This window comes from Microcaecilia unicolor, chromosome 5 (assembly GCF_901765095.1).
Source record: "Microcaecilia unicolor chromosome 5, aMicUni1.1, whole genome shotgun sequence".
Taxonomy (NCBI): Eukaryota; Metazoa; Chordata; class Amphibia; order Gymnophiona; family Siphonopidae; genus Microcaecilia; species Microcaecilia unicolor.
In genome coordinates, this window is record NC_044035.1 from 84,621,634 (window position 1) to 84,644,635 (window position 23,002).

Below are 23,002 nucleotides of genomic sequence, written 5' to 3' on the forward strand. Positions count from 1 at the left end.
ATTTAGTGAAGGGAAGTCTTGCCTCACAAATCTACTGCATTTTTGCGAGGGGGTGAACAAACATGTGGATAAAGGGGAGCAGGTGGATATTGTGTATCTGGATTTTCAGAAGGCGTTTGACAAAGTGCCTCATGAAAGACTCCAAAGGAAACTGGAGAGTCATGGGATCGGAGGCAGTGTATTATTGTGGATTAAGAGCTGGTTAGGGATAGGAAGCAGAGAGTAGGGTTGAATGGTCAGTATTCTCGATGGCGAAGGGAAGTTAGTGGGGTCCCTCAGGGGTCTGTGCTGGGACCGCTGATTTTTAACATATTTATAAATGACCTTGAGATGGGAGTAACTAGTGAGGTAATTAAATTCGCAGATGCAACAAAGTTATCCAGGGTCGTCTCGTTGCAGGAGGAGTGTGAAAGATTGCATGAAGACCTTGTGAGACTGGGGGACTGGGCGTCCAAATGGCAGATGAAGTTCAACGTTGACAAGTGCAAAGTGATGCATGTGGGAAGGAGGAACCCGAATTACGGCTATGTTATGCAAGGTACCGCTTTAGGAGTTATGGACCAAGAAAGGGATCTGGGAGTCATCGTGGATAGGACGTTGAAATCTTCAGCTCAATGTGCTGCTGCTGCGGCTAAGAAGGCGAACAGAATGTTGAGTATTATTAGAAAAGGGATGGAAAACAAACATGAGGATGTTATAATGCCGTTATATTGCTCCATGGTGCGACCACACCTGGAGTATTGTGTTCAGTTCTGGTCACCTCATCTCAAAAAAGATATAAAGGAATTGGAGAAGGTGCAGAGAAGGGCGACAAAAATGATAAAAGGGATGGGACGACTACCCTATGAGGAGAGGTTAAGACGACTAGGACTCTTTAGCCTGGAGAAAAGGCGGCTGAGGGGTGATATGATAGAGGTCTACAAAATAATGAGTGGGGTAGAGCGGACGGATGTGTAGCGTTTGTTTACACTTTCTAACAATGGAACCAGAGGACACAAGATGAAATTAGAATGTGGTAGGTTCAAAACAAATTGGAGAAAGTTTTTCTTTACTCAGCGCGTAGTTAGACTCTGGAACTCATTGCCGGAGAAGGTGGTGACGGCAGCTGGCCTTGCTGAGTTTAAAAGGAGTCTGGATAGATTCCTGAAGGAAAAGTCCATTTATCAATATTAAATTTTGGGTTTTTGCCAGGTTCTTGGGGCCTGGATTGGCCGCTGTCAGAGACAGAGTGCTGGGCTTGATGGACCTCTAGTCTTTTCCCAGCATGGCAGTGCTTATGTACATGGAAAGCAAAGCAGAAAGCTCATCCCCAGAGCCTATGCCTGAGGGACCAGGGCCAAGAATTCTTAGCAGTGCCTCTAGGTATTACTCGATTGATCAGGAAAAATCTTAATCTTGGAACCCAGGAAATCGTGATCCATATAACAAATATAATTTTAGGATCGTATCTCTATCCAGCTCTAATGACACTAGAAGTGTAGTTTTTGAGCTTAAGATCTAATGAAGGCGATTCCAAAAAATCCATCAGTTTTACATCTTTGTTACCAATTACACCCTTACTACCTGGTAAAACCAGGTACTGAGCTATCACTAAATGTCTCTGCTGGAGGCTTAAGCACTTCTTTGAAACATTTTCTGACCATCTCAGCATGCGCTAACAAAGCTGACCTTGGAAAGTTTAAGAATCTTAAGCCACTGTAGTTCCCTGTGATTTTGGGTAAACCACTTAACCCACCATTCAGATTGTAAGTCCTCCAGTGACAGAAAAATACCTACTGTTATCTGAAGCTTCAGAGTTTTCAGGCAGTATAATCTCTGTAGGTATTTCCCAAAGAAAATCCTGTTTTATTTCAAGAATATTTCTCTATTTAAACTTAGCTTTGATTGTAAGCTCTGTCGAGCAGGGACTGTCTCTTCATGTTCAAGTGTACAGCGTTGCGTACGTCTAGTAGCGCTTTAGAAATGATAAGTAGTAGTAGCTTTGTTTATGCGACTATATAGCAGATCATTTAAAAAAACAGAACACCATCATTGTAAAACAGATCATTCAGCTTTAATCAAAATACTGTACAATTTGCATGGATAGTGATTTATAAATACTGGATAGTGATTTATAAATACTGCACAGTAAAGCTGTTAGAGTTATGCTATATGTTCTGAGAATGTTTTAATTGCAATATATCACCTTAGGAGCAGTAATGCACTGCACATTCTGAGTCATCATTATCTGTTGAAATGCACCATAAACCAGGGCAAACGTTAAAACAGTTTCACTAATTTTGCTAGCTAGGGAATTATCATAAAATTTGATAGTAAGACATAAAATGGGGACTAGGTGTTGTATTCATCGTTAATTTTTTAAGATTTTAAGACTAGCATTCCTGACATGGCCTACCAGCACAGGTGGTGAGGGTCCTTAAAACAACAGATTTTAGGCATGTATGGGACAGATATGGAGGGCAGTGGGGGGTTGAGAGGACAAGAAAAAAAGAAATGGGAGAGGAGGCAGCTGGTGATGAGTTATATATGGGAATGAACATGCTCATCTACACAACCTGTAGAATCTCAATTGGATACATCAACTGGTCTTTATCTGCTGGCACCCATTATGTTACCATGTTAAAATAAAGACTCACACAGCACTAAAATCAAAGGCTACCAAATAGAAACATACTTCTATATTGGGTCTCTGAGAAAAGAACCTATATAAAATGTCTGATAATTAAAAAATTAATTAGGTCACTATTCCTTCTTTATGTGATGATTGTTGTCAGCTAAATTAGACCCAGATATTCAATGCTGGGCCATATCCAGTCATTGATGGAGCCTGGAAGTTATGCAGGCACAGCTGATATTCACATGCTGTACATTGACCCCAATATGTTGTGTTTTTAATATGTTTAATATGTTTCATCTCATGCATACAGTAAGCCTCTTTTATATGTCAGATCTAACCAAAGTGGCTTACTGTAAAGAATTTAATTTTAACACACAACCCTTGGATATTGGGACTTTTAAAATCTTCTGGCATTAGGAGTCTAACAGTGAGCATTACATTATATCAAGGTCTCATAACCCGCTACAACCAACAAGTTCTAAGCAGATAACATGAAGAAAAAGAGCATACGTTCAACAATTACACAGAATAATCCCAGTCTAAATTAAAATAAACATATATAAATTAGAAGCATTTTCTAAACAGTAATGTTTTCAATAATTTCTTAAACTCCGAATAATGCTCTGTGTTCCTCAAAAAAGGAGGAAGGGAGTTCCAACTAGAGGCAGCCTGATAACGAAAATTGCAAGTCTTTAATTACAGAGGGGAAGAAGACCTCAGACCAGTGACAATTTCTTGATCAATAAGATCACCTTAATATAGTCACTTCTGTATAATCACTGGTCTTTCTGCCAACTTCCTCCTTAGATGTACAGTTCATGCGTTTTAACATATATAAACATTCTAAAACTGAATCAAAAAATAAACCACAGCTACTTAGCTTATTGTTTGTTTGTTTGTTTAAGGGTCTCCCCAACGGTCCCTTTTCGCCACCTGGGGCTTCATCAGGGAGAAAGAACCCCTCTGCATCAAACTGTGGAAAAAACCCAGCAAACTGTTAACGCTGTAACAGTTTGCTGGGTTTTTTCCACAGTTTGATGCAGAGGGGTTCTCTCTCCCTGATGAAGCCCCAGGTGGCGAAACGGGACTGTTGGGGAGGCCCTCAAACAAACAAACAATAAGCTAAGTAGCTGTGGTTTATTTTTTGATTCAGTTTTAGAATGTTTATATATGTTAAAACGCATGAACTGTACATCTAAGGAGGAAGTTGGCAGAAAGACCAGTGATTATACAGAAGTGACTATATTAAGGTGATCTTATTGATCAAGAAATTGTCACGGGTCTTAGGTCTTCTTCCCCTCCGTAATTAAAATATTTATCTCACAATTTACAACCATCACCTGCTATTCCTGCAGGTTGCTGCTTTATACATTTGAGCGGAGTTGTTCTCAAAGGTTTGTGTTACCTTGGAAGTCTTTAATTTACAAACAGAAGGGAAATCTAAAAAAATAAATTTCTAGTAGCTCTGCCATGATTCCTATTGAAAAATATAAAATGATTGATCAAGTAACCTGTAGAGTCCCCGTGAAAAGCCTTAAAAGTCAACACCAAGATCTTAAATTGAAATCTGGCCATTACTGGGAGCCAGTGTAGCTGTTGCATTCTTTGCATGTTGCTCTGCCACCTGAACAATAAAATCCATCACTTAACGTATTTATCACACATTTCTTGGCTAGTTTCTCCTTACGAGCCAGCTAATGTTGGCCTTATTAGTATAAAATGGAAATAACCGGTTGCTTAAATTGTTGTCCCCTCTTCTCATTGGCTTCCAGCCCACTGATAAATAACAGAGAAAAACCTGACGTTCAATCCTACCACAGTCAGACCTTCTTTGGGAAGATACAGTATGAAAAACCTGATTTAGAAGTATATAGTGGAGAAGGCACTTGAGATGTAAACACGGCTTTATACACTAATATTAATAGCTTCTTGGTTAGACTCCAAATATAACAAAACATATTGCTGATACTGCCTTATTATTAATTATTTGCATAACATATACCAGATGTATGCAGTAATGTACACACACAGGCATAAACAATTTCTGCTCTTTGGAGCTTACAATCTAATCAAGGTCAACACACAAGACAACGAAAACCTGGGAAGAATAATGTAGGTCAGGGTTGTGTCAAACTAATTTTGATTTTAGGCTGCATTAGAGAAAAGTGAACAGTAATCGGGCCAACATGTGAGAAGGGGTTTACAAGGTGGCTATCTGCATATTTTTCACACTAAATTATATAGATTTTAAATTTTACTTTGTTTTAAAATAAATGCTTTTTCTGATATTACTTGTGAATCCAGTTAATTTGGCCCTTCTGCCACATCTCCTTCCAAGGGTCTACACTCCAGAAACCCCTTACAGAATACCTGGCCTCAGGCACATACAGACCCCTCCAATAATTTACCACAAACAAAAATTAAAACCCCAAGCAACCAGACTCTTTATGCAGTGCAACACCAAGATATAGAAAGAGATGCATTGCCTCTTGTACTGTACAAAAATAAAGGTAGCATAAGTACATTCCAAAAAATTGACGTATCCCAATCACTAACTGTACTAGATATTTCCAGTCTGGTTAAGCCAAAAAATTCAATCACTTCAGTCAAAATTTTGATTTCAACTTATCTGTTAACACCAGATATCAGGAAAACTAATTCTAATGTTAAATGTGGTTGGCCTCAGAAAGCCTCCCCTGAAACATGAATTATTTTGTTTTATTTTATTTTCCATGTTTTATTTTGTTTTATTTCAATTGATTACCTTTAAAAGTGGACTAACATGGCTACCACACCTATTTTTTCCTTCAGAATTTCAAATATAAAGACATGATTACAAACAACAGATCAGAAAGCAAATCATGGAGTATCTTTTGATCTTCAAAAAAATAAGTCTTGTTGCCAAAACAGAAGAAAACTGGCTCCTCTACATAGGTTTAGCAACAATATTTTTTCATTAAGTCAACCATTTCTTTGTACAGACGCTCAGGTGCATCAAGACCCCAGAGAAAATCCAGATGTTCCCATTCAGGAATAACTTTGTGGTAGACAAGATTGGAAATTTGAGTAAGTAGCATGGCAGCATCTATGGGATCTGCTAGAATATCATGTCCACCAGTCCAAATTGAAGTTGGTACTTCCATGTCTTCTATTTTGTACCTAGGAGGAGTAGACTAAGACAAGAAAAGTACAGTTTAATGAATAGGGAAAAAAAAAATCAATAGTTAAGTATAGGGCTGTACTGAATATCTGTATTTGATTCAGCCCAAATAGTGCCCCAAATACATTATTCGTATTTGGACAAACAGTGATTTAAATTTGAATACGAATAATCTGTGGATCTACTGTGCTAAATCATATGGAAATAAACACTTGATCTTTGATTTCTCATTGCTTCCTTGTTGTGTTAAAGCTCAATCCCCATTATTCGTATTCGGTATTCACACTTGGCTGAATATTTTTCATTATTCATATCTGGCCAAATAAATATACTATTTGGTACAGCTCTAGTTGAGTACTTTTAGAGTTAAGTCTGGAAAATAAGTATGGGAAATAAGGTTTTAAATCTTGAGGCTGTGATGGAAGAGGCATTTGGATTTAGTGGCAATCACAGAGACATGGTTCAGAGAACCATGTCTGAGATATAGTTATACTAGGATATAATCTGTTCAGGAAAGACAGGGTAGGAAAAAAGGGAGGGGGGAGTGGCATATGTTAAAAGATAAACTACAGGACTACAGGGTAAGGAAGAGGCACTGTGGGTCAATATGGAAGAAGGGAATGGCAAATGTATTTACACTGGTGTGTTATACAGGCCTCCTTCATAGAAGGAAGTAGTGGACAGAGATTTATTTGAAGACATTCAAAATATAGCTGTGAAAAGGGAAGTACTATTAATAGGTGATTTTTTTTAAATATGCCTTGAGTGTTAAGCCTATCTACATGAGCTCCCCACCCCAAATGAGATTCATCCATTGTCAGTTGAATGGAATGGAAGGTCCAAGGTCAGACTGAGTCCAATCATCCACCAGAGGAGGAACTGAACCAACTCTGGGGTCACTCGGATGACATCCCCCAAGTCCCCTCAGGCTTAACACCACTGGGAAGCTAGGGTCCACTGGGCAGTTCCCATATGAAGTGCCAAGGGAGCAACATGCACAGTGGAGGCCATGTGGCCTAGTAACTTCATCTGCCGAGCTGTAACCTGATGGCTGGCAAAAAACTGAGTGGCAAGAGTAACCAGATTGTCTGCTTGTGTCACAAGGAGATAAGCGCACGACTGCACTGTATCTAGCAGGGCTCCTATGAACTCCAAGTTAAACAGGGAATAGATGGGACTTGGGGTAGTTTTAAAATGAAGTCTAGTAGCTCTAGCACCTGAACAGTTCTCTGCATAGACTGATGAGCACCATCCTTCAACGTGCTCTTCTTCAGCCTACCGTCCAAGCAGGGAAACACACGGACTCCCAGTGTGCGTAGCGGCGCTGCGACTACTGCTAGACATTTGGTAAACACCCTGGGAGCTGATGTGGGGCCAAACAGCAGAACTCGGTACTGGAAGTGATGTGTCCCCATGCGAAATCTGAAGTATTGGGATATGAGTGTAGGCATACAGAGAGCATACCCAATCCACTCTGTTCTCACTATTCAAAACATCATACTTTATAAATGACCTTTATTTCGGTAATAGGTAGACACATATATCCCACTAATAAAACATAAAGTAACCTCAGTATTCCTTAAGACCTAACCCCCAGTACACTCACACACATCCACAGCCTCTAATATTATATCCTGCAGGTACAGACTTCTTGAACTGGGATGATAGGATGAGGCACTGTGTTTTTTCCCCGATTAAGTTTAAATTTGAATGTGTTAGCCCAATTGACCATGATGGAGAGACTGTCCTGATTTCCGCCGAGATTTTGGCTATGGAAGACTAAAAGGGGATGTAGATAGTCACATCGTCAGCATAGATATGGTAAAATTATGTATCATACCTGATAATTTTCTTTCCATTAATCATAGCCGATCAATCTATAGACTGGTGGGTTGTGTCCATCTACCAGCAGGTGGAGATAAAGAGCAATCCTTTTGCCTCCCTATATGTGGTCATGTGCTGCCGGAAACTCCTCAGTATGTCGATATCAAAGCTCCATCCGCAGGACTCAGCACTTAGAGAATTACACCCACAAAGGGACACTCTGCCCAGCTCACCACCGCCGAAACGGGGGAGGGGAATCAACCCAGCTCATCCCCACACAAGTGGGGGAGGGGAATCCGTCCAGCTCATCCCCGCGGAGCGGGGTAGGGACACCACACCCGCCGATGCGGGTGGGATCTGGCTTATCCTGCAACCGCGGGAGGAGCTGACTGACCCTAACACCGCCGAAGCGGGAGGGGTACAAAGCTGCCCTACAGCAGCACGAAGCGGGAGGGAGCGCCGGCAGAATTTAGGTCTCAATCCAGCCCCGTAAAACGGAGGGGAGAGGAATGCAGCAGCTCACTGTAACACGAAATCGTCTCAACTCCTGAAGAATCCAATTGAAAAAACTTGAACACGAAGTCCTCCTGAACAGGAACTGAAGACTAAACTTGAACCTGAAATGCAACCAGAATATAAACAGTACAGATATCTGGGAGGGGCTATGGATTGATTGGCTATGATTAATGGAAATAAAATTATCAGGTATGATACATAATTTTACCTTCCATATCATCATGCCGATCAAGCCATAGACTGGTGGGATGTACTGAAGCAGTACTCACCCAGGGCGGGACAAAGAAATCCCTGACCGCAACACTGAAGCTCCAAACCGGGCCTCCGCCCGAGCAGCCACAGTCAAGCGGTAATGTCTGGAGAAGGTATGAGACGATGCCCAAGTTGCCTCCCTACAAATCTCTTCCAAGGAGACGGACCCGGCCTCTGCGATCGAGGCCGCCTGTGCTCTAGTGGAGTGAGCCTTCAGCAGGATAGGCGGCAACTTCCCCGTGGCCACATAAGCCGCTGCAATGGTTTCCTTGACCATCGTGCTACTGTAGGCTTGGCAGCCTGCAGACCCTTACGAGGACCTGCGAACAGCACAAACAGATGATCCGACTTCCGGAAATCATTGGTCACTTCCAAGTATCTGATGATGACTCGTCTCACATCTAGATATTTGAGAACAGAGTACTCCTCTGGGTAGTCCTCCCTACGAAAGGAGGGTAGACAGAGCTGCTGATTCACATGGAAGCGAGAAACAATCTTGGGCAGGAAGGAAGGCACTGTGCGAATAGACACTCCTGCCTCAGTGAACTGCAGAAAGGGCTCTCGACATGATAGCGCCTGGAGCTCGGAAACTCTTCTGGCTGAAGTGATAGCCACCAAAAAGACTGCTTTCAACGTCAGGTCTTTCAGAGATGCCCTCAACAAGGGTTCACAAGGCGGCTTCTGCAAGGCTCTTAGCACCAGATTGAGATTCCACGCAGGTATCACTGAGTGCAGAGGAGGGCGCAGGTGATTAACTCCCTTGAGAAAGCGCACCACATCTGGCTGCGAGGCCAGGGAAGCACCCTCCAGGTGACCCCTGAAGCAAGCAAGAGCCGCTACCTGGACCTTAAGGAAACTGAGCGACAGGCCTTTTTCCAGACCTTCTTGCAGGAACGCCAACACTGAAGAAATTGGAGCAGTGAAGGGAGAAAGTGAGCCTGCCTCACACCACGATGCAAAGGTACGCCAAGCCCTGGCATAAGCAGTAGAAGTAGAGCGCTTCCTCGCTCTCAGCATAGTGGCGATGACCTTGTCTGAGAAGCCCTTCTTCCTCAGACGCTGCCGCTCAATAGCCAGGCCGTAAGACCAAAGGGGGAGGGATCCTCCATCACCACGGGACCCTGATGCAACAGGCCCCGCTCCGCTGGCAGCCGCAGAGGGCCGTCCACTGAGAGCCTGATCAAGTCCGCATACCAGGGACGTCTGGGCCAATCTGGACTCACCAGGATTATCCGGCCCGGATGCTTTGCCACCCGGCCTAGCACCCTGCCCAACATGGGCCAAGGCAGGGAACACAGAGAAGCTCCTGTGTCGGTCACTGTTGGAGAAGAGCATCTACTCCCAGAGATCGAGGGTCCCGTCCTCTGCTGAAAAAGCGCAGCACTTGGCAATTGGCTGATGACGCCATCAGATCTAGGCTCGGCTGGCCCCAGCGCTTCGTAATGTCCAAGAACGCCTGAGCAGTATTCATGACTCCCGCAATGTGGGCCGCCGACAGCTGTTCCAGGTTTGCTTCCGCACACAGGCATAGCTTCATGGCCTCCCTGGCTAGAGGGGCGCTCATGGTACCTCCCTGGCGATTGACATAGGCCACAGCCGTGGCATTGTCCGACCGGACCCGTACTGGCTTCAGCACCAGGACCGGGAGAAACTCCAAAGGCGCCAACTGAATGGCTCTGAGTTCCAGGAGGTTGATAGACCACTTTGCCTCTGCAGGGGACCAGAGCCCCTGTGCTGTCCTTCCCAAGCAGTGGGCTCCCCAGCCCGTCAAAGAGGCGTCCGCCATGATGACAACCCACTCCGGGGTCATAAGAGGCATTCCTGCGGACAGCTTGTCTGGCCTCAGCCACCAGCTCAGTGCCTTGCGCACCGCCGGATCCAAGGGAAGGTGCACAGCGTAATCCTCCGAAGCTGGAGTCCATCGCTGCAGCAGAGAGAGCTGTATAGGTCTCATATGGGCCCTGGCCCAGGGCACTACTTCCATCGTGGCCGTCCTAGAGCCCAACAGCTGCACATAGTCCCAAGCCCGAAGAGGAGAGGCTGCTAGGAACTTGTCCACCTGAGCCTGAAGCTTGACAATCCGATTGTCTGGCAGGAACACTCTGCCCACTTGGGAGTCGAATCGTACTCCCAGATACTCCAGGGACTGAGTCGGGCGCAGCTGGCTTTTCTTCCAGTTGATGATCCACCCCAGGGAGCTCAAAAGAGCAATCACCCGGTCTGAAGCTCTGCCATACTCTGCATAAGAGGGGGCTCAGATCAAATCAGTCGTCCAGATAAGGATGGACTTGTACTCCTTCTTGCTTAGGAAGGCCGCGATGACCACCATTACTTTGGAGAAGGTCCGCGGAGCAGTAGGGCTCTGAACTGGAAGTGTCGGCTCTGAACTGCAAAACGCAGAAAGCGTTGATGAGGAGGCCAGATGGGAATATGCAAGTAAGCTTCCTTGATGTCCAAGGATGCCAGGAACTCCCCTGCCTGCACTGCCGCTATAACAGAGCAGAGAGTCTCCATCCGGAAGTGCCGAACTTTCAAGGCCCGATTGACCCCTTTGAGGTCGAGGATAGGCCATACAGAACCTCCTTTCTTTGGTACCACAAAGTAAATGGATTAACGTCCCTTGCCAAGCTGATCTTCTGGCACCGGAACGACCACACCCGGGCGGATCAGATTGTCCAAAGTCTGCTGCACTGCCACAGCTTTGACCGGAAACTTGCAGGGAGAGTGCACAAACCCATCTCTTAAGGGTCGGCAGAACTCTAGCTTGTAGCCGTCTCTGATGACTTCCAGCACCCAAGCATCTGAAGTTACCCTGGTACACTCGCCCAGAAACGAGGATAGGCGTCCTCCAATCTGCTCTGGGCCATGGACCAGCGCCCCGTCATTGGGGGAGGACCAGAGGAGGCACCTCCGGGACGGCGGTCTCTGCAAAAGGAATGCTGCTTGGGGGAGAAGTTCCTTATGAAGGAAAAGGGGGCAAAGGAGCCCGACTTGCCCGGACGATACCGACAGGCTTCCTGAAACCGTCCTTTGGAGGAACCGGGGCGGGCACCACTGGCCCGAGCCCTGAACTCGGGTAACCTCTTGCCCTTAGACGTGCCGAAATCGGTCACAATCTTGTCCAGCTCGACCCCAAAGAGCAGCTTGCCTTTAAAAGGCAACTTAGCCAGGCGAGACTTAGAGGCGTGGTCAGCAGACCAATGCTTCAGCCAAAGCCACCGCTGTGCAGAGACTGTCTGAGCCATACCTTTAGCCGAGGCTCTCAAGACATCATACAGCAAGTCTGCCAAGTAGGCCAAGCCCGATTCCAGGGCTGGCCAATCAGCCCTCAAGGAAAGATCCGAGGGGGAAGCCCGCTGCACAAGCGTCAGGCACGCCCTGGCCACCTAGGAGCCGCAAATTGAGGCCTGTAAACTTAAAGCAGCTGCCTCGAAGGACGACTTTAAAGCCGCCTCCAATCTCCTGTCTTGGGCGTCCTTTAGGGCCGTGCCACCTTCCACCGCCAACGCCGATTTCTTAGTCACCGCAGTGATTACAGAATCCACTGTAGGCCAAAGAAAGGCCTCCCGTTCACCTTCAGGCAGAGGATAGAGGCAGGTCATAGCCCTAGCCACTTTAAGGCTCGCTTCTGGGAAATCCCATTGAGCCGAAATCAAGGTGTGCATGGTTTCATGCACGTGGAAGGTTCTAGGCGGGCGCTTCGTCCCCAGCATAATGGCAGAGCCAACAGAGGCTGAGGGAGAGACGTCCTCCGGAGAGGAAATCTTCAAAATGCTCATGGCCTGCACTAACAGGTTGGGCAAATCCTCTGAGCGAAAGATCCGTGCGGGAATCCGTCTCCTCCAAGGAATCCCCAAAGGACCGTTGGGAGAACTCAAGATACGCTGCCCTCATCTACATCAGAGGAGACAGAGTCCTCTAGGGCCTGGAAGTCCACCTGAGGGCGTTTGCTTCCGGAGGCCTCAACCCCTTGATCAGAGGGGGGGGGGGGGGGAGCCGGGGCAGCGTTTAGCATAAGAAAAGCCTGATGCAGCAGCAAAATGAACTCAGGGGAGAAACCCCCTAGACTGTGCACTTCTGCCGCCTGGGCCACGGCCCTAGACGCACCCTCAACCGGCGCTCGCAAGAGCGGGGGAGAAACATGCTGCGCATCCAAAATGGCGTCCGGCGCGAAACTCCGAGAAGGAGCCACACGGGAAGAACGGCGCTTAACTTTCGCTGCTTTCTTGCCGTTGCCCGAATCAAGGGCGACCATAGCATTAACGTCTCCCACCTCGAGGGCGGCCCAAGAAGAAGCCGTCCGAGCAGAGCGGCTGGTCAAAATGGGGGGGGGGGGGGGGGGAGCAACGGGGGATGGGCGCTTATGGCAGGAAAACCGCTGCACCGGAGGAAGAACCGGGACATTGACCGGACTCCAAACTGACGCCCAAAAAAGGCGAGTCAGGCTTTGAAACCCCCGCATCCCCGCTAGACGCACACACGCGGTCCGGGGAGCGAATCCGCGCCCTCGCCCTCCGACGCCATAAGCCACGTGGAAACCAAACGGGGAACCCCCTGCCCGCTATAAAAGGTAACATTACCTGCTTCTCGCTCCGAGATGTAACGAACTGGTGTCCCAGTGAGCAGCTGCAATAAACGCTGATATAAACGTTGAAATAAACGCCCTTAAAGGATGTTAAAAAAAAAAAAAAAAAAATTTTTTGAACGGAGCCAGCGGGAGGGGGGAGATAAGGAGGGACCTGGCACCACCAGGTTTGCACTTGCTCAAGAAGAGCCCTCAACTCCAGGTACTCAACAAAACCTAAGAATTAGGCTTGGAGACCTAGCCAGAGCTGCTGCTGTGTGTGACCACCACCTGCTGAGATAGAGAACATACTGGGGAGTTTCCAGCAGCACATGACCACATATAGGGAGGCAAAAGGATTGCTCTCTATCTCCACCTGCTGGTAGATGGACACAACTCACCAGTCTATGGATTGATCGGCATGATGATATGGAAAGGATTCAGGCCACGGTTGTGAAGGGCCATTGCTAGAGGCATCAGCATGATACTGATCAGGGTAGGCGAAAGGGGTGAGCCTTGAGGAACCCCACAATGAGGTGTCCAGGAAGGTGAGATAGAGGACTAGACTTTTACCCGATAGCATCGGCAAGACAGAAACTCCCGGAACCAATCCAAGACGGTACTTCCAACACCATTTTCAGATAGTAACATGAGGAGGTGGTTGTGGTCCACAATGTCCAACGTACTCGACATATCAAACTGAAGAAGTAAGATGTTTTTACCAAAAGACAGCTCTTTCCGAAAGGTGGACAGGTGAGTAACTAGTATTTGACAATGCAACTGTCCATCAGCTTTGGAAAATACATTGATCACAGGTGAGAATACTGACTTGAATAGTGACTTGTGTTAGCTATTTGGACAACAAACCTTAGGGCTAGTTATTGTAATGCATAATTCAATTTTTTTGTTTTGCACAGGGCTTAATTTGTAGACAAAAAGAAATGGAACTCTGGAGCTGAGAAACTGGGAGGGCAGACCAGGGACAGGAACAACAGGAGAAGAGGGGCTGGATTAAGGATACTTCAGGCATATCCCCTCTCCTCGTTTTTCTGCAGCTGCCTGAAGAAAGGGGCTGGATCAGAACCTACTTGCTGCTCTGCAGTCTGAAAAATGTGCTGGAATTGTGTTCCAGGCCATTCCCCTAGAAATTAAGCCCTGGTTTTATATGATGCAAAGTTGAACTCTAATGTTGGAGAAAAGATAAAAAGAAGAAAGTTAAGCTGGTTTTCTAGTCTTTGCTATAAGTGTCCTTCTACCAAATGTAGAGCTCTGCCCACTGAAGTAACATCAACACAGCAAACTAGATCAGAGTCCAGGTGATATTTAAGTAAATCATTCTGCACGCTTCCAATGAACAATAAGCTACAACTCACCTTCAGCTCAGGAAAAAATATTAAAACCTTGTATCCTCAGCAGTGTGGTAAAGGCTGCCATTATAGTGTGGTAAAGGTGGTAAAGCGCAAGGGACTAGGAGACCCTTGCTGACCCTACCAGCACTATAATGGCAGCCTTTCTGGTGCTAAGTGTGCCACCTTTGTGTTCTCATATCTGAAAATCAGATGGGAGAACCAAACCTGGAAGTTCTATGATCCAATGCTTTGCAACAGGGCCAGCTCAGGAAAAGTAGTTTTTAAAATAGACTTGAAGAAAAGTTCTTACATTAAAATGCACTACTGACATACCATTATTTCTCATGGGTGGGCAACTGGTAAAAGTAAGACAAGTAAACTGCTACACTTTTAAATTGTCAGTGCAACTAACATTATAGGGAACATACCCGATTTTTATCCTCTATACCATTTGCAATACTCTATAGAGACAATATATTCAGCTGCCAGAGAAGGCACAATCCTCATGCAGCATGTATGAAAACGTTATGTCTTACCTGATCATTTTCTTTCCTTTAGTCCTTTCAGACCAGTCTAGACAAATGGGTTGTGCCTGTCTACCAGTGGATGGAGACAGAGGAAGAACATAGTGACTCTCCCTTTTAAGAGTATTATGCAGCACAGAATGTTCAGTATTTCAAATAGCCAAGCAATGTTGCTCAAAATCTGCTTGATGGCCAATACAGAAACTTCAAGACCAAATGTCTAATCAGGTCATAACCTTACAAGCCAAAATGAACAACTCATGTTGAAGTAGATTGCGCCCATCTAATTTGGTAGAACACAGCAAACAGGTGAATTGTACAGCTTGACCAGACAGGAAATGTAAGCCGAGTGAACACCCCCCCCCCCCCCCCCCCCCCCCCACCAAACACATCTCCCTTTACAGTTAAAAAAAAAGAAGAAGAAAAAAAAAGCCGTCTGGGACAGCTCCATACCAAGTTCAACAGTTCAGAAGAAAATTTTTTTTTTTTTCAAGACTACTACTAGTGATGGAAAAAAGCAAGTTTGGTTACTTATGCCAAAATATAGCAGACTGAAATTAGGACGTCCGTACAGGAAAAACTTGTACAAAAACTGCAATTGATGACTGCTGCACAAAAGAACAGACAGCCTAATTGAGATTCAAATTAAACAGAGATAAAAGTAGTAGAATCTGTTACCTACTATTCAGTCATCTGCTGTTATGTTATGGTGACTGCACCAGAAATTAAATCAAACTGAAGCATACCAAGGAGTAGGTGTCCTAGGAAAGAGTAAACTACAAGTACCAAATCTAGTTGCTGTCAGAAGGAAAAAGTTGTAGCTAGAAAACCAGGCTCACAGAAACGGCAGCATAAAAGCCCTCAACTTTAGAGTCTCAAAGAGATACTAAAAAAGAACCCATTAAGAACCAATAGGTGAGGAGCTACACCTGAGAAAAAAATAAAAGGAGACACTGGTTTGTTTTTGTTTTTTTAAATGAGAAGAACTAATAAATGACTGGACTTGCCTTTTGTGAGTCAGCCAGCCAGGAAATACTTGAAAAAAGCAAAAACAAAACAAAAAACACCAACTGACAGAACCGGGAAGAGTATTTTGGAAGGAAAATTTATGTCTGGCTACACAGAGGATATTAATGCCACACAGAAACAGGAGTAATCCTCCACAGAGAAATGTTTAGCTGCTTATAGACAGTGAAATAAACAAGCCAGACACTTGTGTGTGCTTAATAAGAAACAGAGGCTCAAAGAATACCAAGCACTAAAATAACTAGAATAAATCAGCTCACCAAATGCAGGCTGACTTCCAAGGGAGATGTCTGTGGTCGGGGGCTGGAGGTTGAGATCTCAGAGACCTCTGAGATATACCTGAGCTCCATAGTACAGCTGCTTTTTTAAAAATTTTATTTTTAAACAGGAGCTTATGCCAAAGAAGGCACTCTCAACTAAACTGAAAATCAGGCATTAAACTGGGTCAGGAGAACAAGCTCAGGAGGCCATCTCTAACTTGACAAACTCATCTGAGAAGATGGTTCAGGAAAACATGCCAAACAAGCACCCCTAACAACTGAGATTCAACATAAAACTGGCTCACGAACACAAAAACCCAAAGGGTAGTTAAAGCTCAACTGAAACTAGTAAGAAACCAGGTCAGGAGCAGGGTCATTAGCCTGCCATCCACCCGCTTTGTACACAGAACATTCTATGCTGTATAATACCCTTAAGGAGTAAGTTACTTGAGGACTATTTTCTTCGTCTGTCTCCACCCACTGGTAGATGGGCACGACCCATTTGTCTGGACTAGTCTGACATGATGCTAAGGAATGCTGGGCTTTACACAATGCTACCTCACTCACCAATATTTTTGTGCAAATCCTACATTGTGCCAGACTCACTATGTCAGAGGTAAATAAAGTGTTTGGAGTGCATGTCTGTATAAATGGGTACATATTAAGGGCAGGACAGGAAGGACAATCTAAAAAGAATGATTAAGTTTCACCAGCATTCAAATCTCTATATTCTATAGCACACTGACATATCTGCCTTTGACCATGGCAGTGACAGAGAAATTGGTGATCCTGAAGGTCAAGAAAACCAAGGAACTACTAAATTCTCATCCTGAAACTTTCATCACTCTGCTGCTTTCAAATGAAAAGACACTACACTTTAGGACATGCTTTCATTCTGTCTCTGAAAGATAATACTTTTGTGAAAAGTATTTTACCTGGTTATAATGAGCCATATTTTTCTCCTCAGTGCCCCAGTCCAAAGCTTTAAATTCTCCTGATTTTAATAGCTAAAACGAAAGGAAAAGTATTTCAAAGATTTACAGATGAATACCAGCTATCTCCAGAAATACCTTTTCTCACATGAGCACGCAGTTTCGGAATACACTGCCGCGCAACTTAAGAACAATCAACGAGCAAGATTCCTTCCGCAGGTTATTGAAGACCCATCTTTTCGAAACAATTTACGGAAAGAAACAAAACACATAAAGGCCACACTTAATGTTCACTAATGCATCATACATTCACCTCTGAATTCTCATTCCCGTAATATCACATCTCTCATACCTTTACTCACAGAAAGATATATACCATATGTCCTCATGCCTTTTTATCGCCCTCCGAGCTCGCTGTGTTTTCTTCCAAAGTTTCAATGTTTATGTTCCATTGTTACATTCCCTAACGATACCTCAACTGTTTCGCATAACTCTGCACAATGTAATCCATAACCAATCTGTAACAAAATGTATTTCTAACATTTAACTCTTATTGTAAGCCACACTGAACCCGCAAAAAGGTGGGAAAATGTGGGATACAAATGCAATAAATAAATAAAATAAATAAACATATGGGGTTAGACTGCACTGAGTCCCAATGGATAAAATGGGACCTGCTGTAAATAAGAGATGTTAATGCACATTACCACAAAGTAACACAATAATGCCTTTTACTAAATTTAATCCTTGATGCATTGTGCCACCCTAGTGGTGTAAAGTACTTCTATCTAAACAGTACATAAGTTAAATTACTTTTGCATCTAAAAGTTAAAATAGTTCTTACCTGCTAATTTTCTTTCCTTGAGTCCCTCCAGACTAATCCAGATATTTGGGTTTGTGCTAGAGAATGACATGGGGACAAAGTTTGTCTTTGTCCCTATCCCTGCAGGCCCTGTCTCCATCCCATCCCCAAAGGCCCCATCTCCGTCCTTGTACCTGCCCCATTCCCACAGGGTCTGCCACTTATGATTTTATATTTAAACCTTTTTATTAAAGTATAAAAAGGAACAATATGCTGTGCAACTGTTAATTAAATACATAAGTATTGCCATACTGGGGCAGACAGAAGCTCCATCAAACCCAGCATCCTGTTTCCAAATAGTCAATCAAGGTCACAAATACCTGGCAAGATCCCCAAAAAGTACAATACATTTTATGCTGCTTATCCTAGAAATAAGAAGTGGATTTTCCCCAAGTCCATTTTAATAATGGCCTATGGACTTAGGAAGTCATCCAAACCTTTTTTAAACCCTACTCTGCTAAGTGCTTTCTCTGGCAACGAATTCCGGAGTTTAATTACACGTTGAGTGAAGAAATATTTTCTCTAATTCAATTTAAATTTACTACGTTGTAGCTTCATTTCGTGCCCCTAGTCCTAGTATTTTTGGAAAGTGTAAACAAGCAATTCATGTCTACCCGTTCAACTCCACTCAATTTACAGACCTCCATCATAACTCCCCTCAGCTGTCTTTTCTCCAAGCTGAGGAGCCCTAGCTGCTTTAGCCTTTCCTTATAGAGAAGTCATCCCATGCCCTTTATCATTTCTGTTGCCTCTCTCTGTACCTTTTCTAATTCCACTATGAGGCATATTTTCAAAGCACTTAGCCATCCAATGTTCCATAGAAACCTATGGAACTTTGGAAGGCTAAATGCTTTGAAAATGAGCCCCTATATCTTTTTTGAGCTGCGGTGACCAGAACTGAACACAATATTCGAGGTGCGGTCGCACCATGAAGCGATACAAAGGCATTATAACGCTCTCATTTTTGTTTACCATTCTTTTCCTAATAATACTTAACATTCTATGTGTTTCTTAGCTGCCGCCACACACTAAGCAGAGGGTTTCAATGTATCAACAATGACACCTAGATCCCTTTCCTGGTCGGTGACTCTTAATTTGGAGCCCTGTATTACGTAACTATAATTTGGGTTCCTCTTTCCCACATATATCACTTTGCACTTGCTCTCATTAAACGTCATCTGCCATTTAGATGCCCACTCTCCCAAGGTCCTCTTGTAATTTTTCACAATCCTCTTGCGATTTAACAACTTTGAATAACTTTGTGTTGTCAGCAAATTTAATTACCTCACTAGTTACTCCCATCTCTAGATCATTTATAAATATGTTAAAAAGAGGCGGTCCCAGCACAGACCCCTGGGGAACCCCACTAATTATCCTTCTCCATTGAGAATACTGACCATTTAACCCTACTCTGTTTTCTACCTTTTAACCAGTTTTTAATCCACAATAGGACACTACCACCTATCCCATGACTCTACAATTTCCTCTGGAGTCTTTCATGAGGTACATTGTTAAACGCCTTTTGAAAATCCAGATACACAATATCGACCGGCTCACCTTTATCCACATGTTTGTTCACCCCTTCAAAGAAATGTAATAGATTGGTGAGGCAAGATTTCCCTTCACTAAATCCATGTATATGGCATGCAATTTTGTCCTTCATAATAGTCTCTATCATTTTGCCCAGCACAGACATCAGGCTCACCAGTCTCTAAAACTTCATGGATCTCTTCTGGAACCTTTTTAAAAAAATCAGCGTTACATTGGCCACCCTCCAATCTTCCGGTACCATAACTGATTTTAAAGAGAAATTACATATTACTAACAATAGTTCCGCAAAGTCATTTTTCAATTCTATCACTACTCTGGGATGAATACCATCCAGTCCAGGGGATTTGCTACTCTTTAATTTGTCAAATTGAGCCATTACATCCTCCAGGTTTATAGAGATTTCACTCATTCAGTTTCTCTGACTCAGCTTTAAATACCATTTCTGGCACGGGCATCTCTCCCAAATATTCCTCTGTGAAGACCGAAGCAAAGAATTAATTTAATCTCTCTGCTATGGCTTTGTCTTCTCTGACTGCCCCTTTTACTCCTCAGTCATCTAGTTGTTCAACCGATTCTTTTGCTGGCTTCTTGCTTATAATAAAAACTAGCCGTTAAGCCCGTTAAAACGGGCGAGATTTGTGTTTTGCAAAATGTAATAATTCTCACCTCCATCCAGCCATGCCCAGCAAACCTCCACTCTCCCCTGCCCTCCCCTCCCCCGCAGCCCTCCTGTATCCCCTGGCCTCCCCCGTCCACCATCCATCCTCTCTCCCCTGCCCTCCCCCCATATCCAGCAACCCACCTCTTTCCCTTGGCCTCCCCCCCGTTCACCAACCCTGCCCTCCCCCCATATCCAGCAACCCTCTCTGCCCTGCTCTCTCCCCATGTCCAGCTACCCTCCTCGCCGCCGCTCCCACGCCCCTCCGTGCTGGGCCCCCTGCACTGCTCTGCTGCTGCCTGCAGCGCTTCCACATGGAGGTGAGAGGCGCTGTCATGTCAGTGCAGGGGGCCCGATACGGAGGGGGGCGGGAGCGGCGCGGCGACGTCGGGGATGGAGGTTGGTGCGCCGGTGATGTTGTTGCTTCGTCTCCACAGGCTCCAGCGGCAGCGTCTGTTTCCCTCTCTGTTCCGCCCTCTGACGTCATCACGTCTTGACGAGAGGGCAGGACAGAGAAGGAAGTCTCTACTGCGCATTTGCGGGTGAGTCGGTCACTTGTCATTTATATGTTTGATGTTTTTACTATGTGTTTTGGCCTCCAACGCAATCTTTTTTTTCAAAGTCCCTCTTTGCCTTCCTTATCAGTGCTTTGCATCTGACTTGACATTCTTTATGCTGTTTCTTATTTTCAGTCCGTTCCTTCTTCCATTTTATGAAGAATTACTTTTAGCTCTAATAGTTTCCTTCACCTCATTTTTTTTAACCATGCTGGTTGTCATTTGGTCTTCCTTCCTACTTTTTTTAATAGGTAGAATATATTTTGCCTGGGCTTCCAGGATGGTATTTTTGAACAGCATCCATGTATGATGTAAATTTTTGACCTTCGCTGCTTCTTCTCTTAAGGTTTTTTTCACCATTCTTCTCATTTTATCATAGTCTCCTTTATGAAAGTTAAATGCTAACGTATTGGATTTTCCTGTGTGTACTTACTCCAAAGCAGATATCAAATCTGATCAAATTATGATCACTTTATCAAGTGGCCCCAGCGCCATTACCTCCTGCACCAGATCATGCGCTCCACTATGGACTAGGTCTAGAATTTTTCCTTGTTGGCTCCTGTACCAGCTGCTCCATAAAGCAGTCCTTGATTTCATCACAGAATTTTATCACCCTAGCATGCCCTGTTATATTTAACCAGTCAATATTGGGGTAAATCACCAATTATTAATGTGTTGCCCAGTTTGTTAGCCTCCCTAATTTCTGATAACACTCATACATCTGTCTGTTCGTCCTGGCCAGGTGGGCGATAGTACATTCCTATCACTATCCTTTTCCCCTTTACACATGGAATTTCAATCCATAGGGATTACAAGATGCGTTTTGTTTCCTGCAGAATTTTGAATCTATTTGATTCAAGGCCCTCCTTAACATATAATGCTACCCCTCCACCAATTCGATTCACCGTATCACTATGATATAATTTGTATTGTATGAAAGTGTCCCACTGGTTATCCTCAGATATGCCTATTATACCTAATTTTTCATTTAGTGCAATATATTCTAACTCTCCCATCTTATTTCTTAGGCTGCTGGCTTTCACATATAGACATTTCAAACTATATTTGTTGCTCCTATTTACATCTTGCTCAGTAAATTGACAGTGAGGGGCATTTTCGAAAGAAACGTCAATCAAAATTTGGAGGTTTTACAAAGAAGTCCAAATTCCAAACAGGAAAGAAGGTCATTTTTAAAAAAGATGGACCTCCATCTTTTGTGTTTGAAAATACTATGGATGTCCTGTGATTTGGACATCTTTTGGGTCCATTTTCAAACAAAAGACGTCCAACTGTAAGATGTCCAAAACAGAGGAGGAGTGGCTCAATGGTTAGTGCAGCGGGCTTTGATCCTGGCAACATGGGTTCAATTCCCACTGCTGCTCCTTGTGACTTTGGGCAAGTCAAATGCACAAGGAGCATTTTTGGATATGACATCTAAGTCTGAATTTGGAAGTTTTTTGTAAAACGTCCAAAATCAGAACAGGAAAGATCATTTTCTACAAAAAAAATAGTCTATCTTTTCCTTTTGAAAATGCTGTTTGGAAAAATGTTTTGTGATTTGGGGGAATAAGGGAAGATGATCCTCAAGTCCCTCCAGTGGTCATCTGGTCATTTGGGGCACCTCTTGTGTGGCGTAGAGGAGTAGTCTTGTGGTCAGTGCAGCAGACTTTGGTCCTGGGGAAGTGGGTTCAATTCCCACTGCAGCTATCTACTATAATAAAACTCACCCTCAACGTTCTGAAGACAACGTTCTGAAGTCACTCAGTCACTCCCTGAAGGGTTCATGGATTCATGGTGGTGAAGCCACAACACTGACCATGTCTCTCTGCCCCGCCCTCGCATGACGGACCAATCAGAAAAAACACCCTCAACATTCTGAAACACAAAGGACCATCACAACACCGTTCCCAGGCAACACTAGGCAACGTAAGACGGACCAATCAGAGGAAACTACCTGACAATAAGGGAGGAGGATTCCCCAGCAGAATGGCTCATTATCTGTGCAGCACGGAGAGCACAGAACCACCGCTGGAACGAGAGAAGAATATTCCTGCTGTGGGTATGGGAGAAATTTTTAAATGCCTAATGCCAGTACTGAAGAGTGCCAGAGGGCCTATAGCACAGACTATGTTTGGGATCGCTTGACATGGAGTCAGAAGAGCCGGAAAACAACGTGCCCGTCACCATCTGGGACGTGGGCGAACAGGACAAGCTGCGGCCCAGCTGGAAGGATTACCCGCGACCCAGCCAGCAGCACAGCACATCCCCCAACCCCCAAGCAAAAAACAAAACAAAACAAAAAAAAGACACACATCAACAACCTGCACACACACCGCACCCTCACACACAC

The 23,002-nt window shown here is 44.4% G+C and overlaps 1 protein-coding gene across 3 annotated transcripts in view; it reads right to left on the minus strand.

Annotated features, from left to right (window-relative positions):
* Positions 1-2,031: 2,031 nt before the first annotated feature.
* LOC115470132 (lysosomal acid lipase/cholesteryl ester hydrolase-like) overlaps positions 2,032-23,002 on the minus strand; it is a 208,158-nt gene continuing 187,187 nt past the window's right edge. For all 3 annotated transcript variants that reach the window (XM_030203069.1, XM_030203068.1, XM_030203071.1), the window contains exons 9-10: positions 17,028-17,099; positions 2,032-5,790 (exon numbers count right to left, since the gene is read on the minus strand). In XM_030203069.1, coding sequence (XP_030058929.1) covers positions 5,554-5,790; positions 17,028-17,099 — 309 coding nt within the window. In that variant the 3' untranslated portion in view covers positions 2,032-5,553. The remainder of the gene's footprint in view (positions 5,791-17,027; positions 17,100-23,002) is intronic.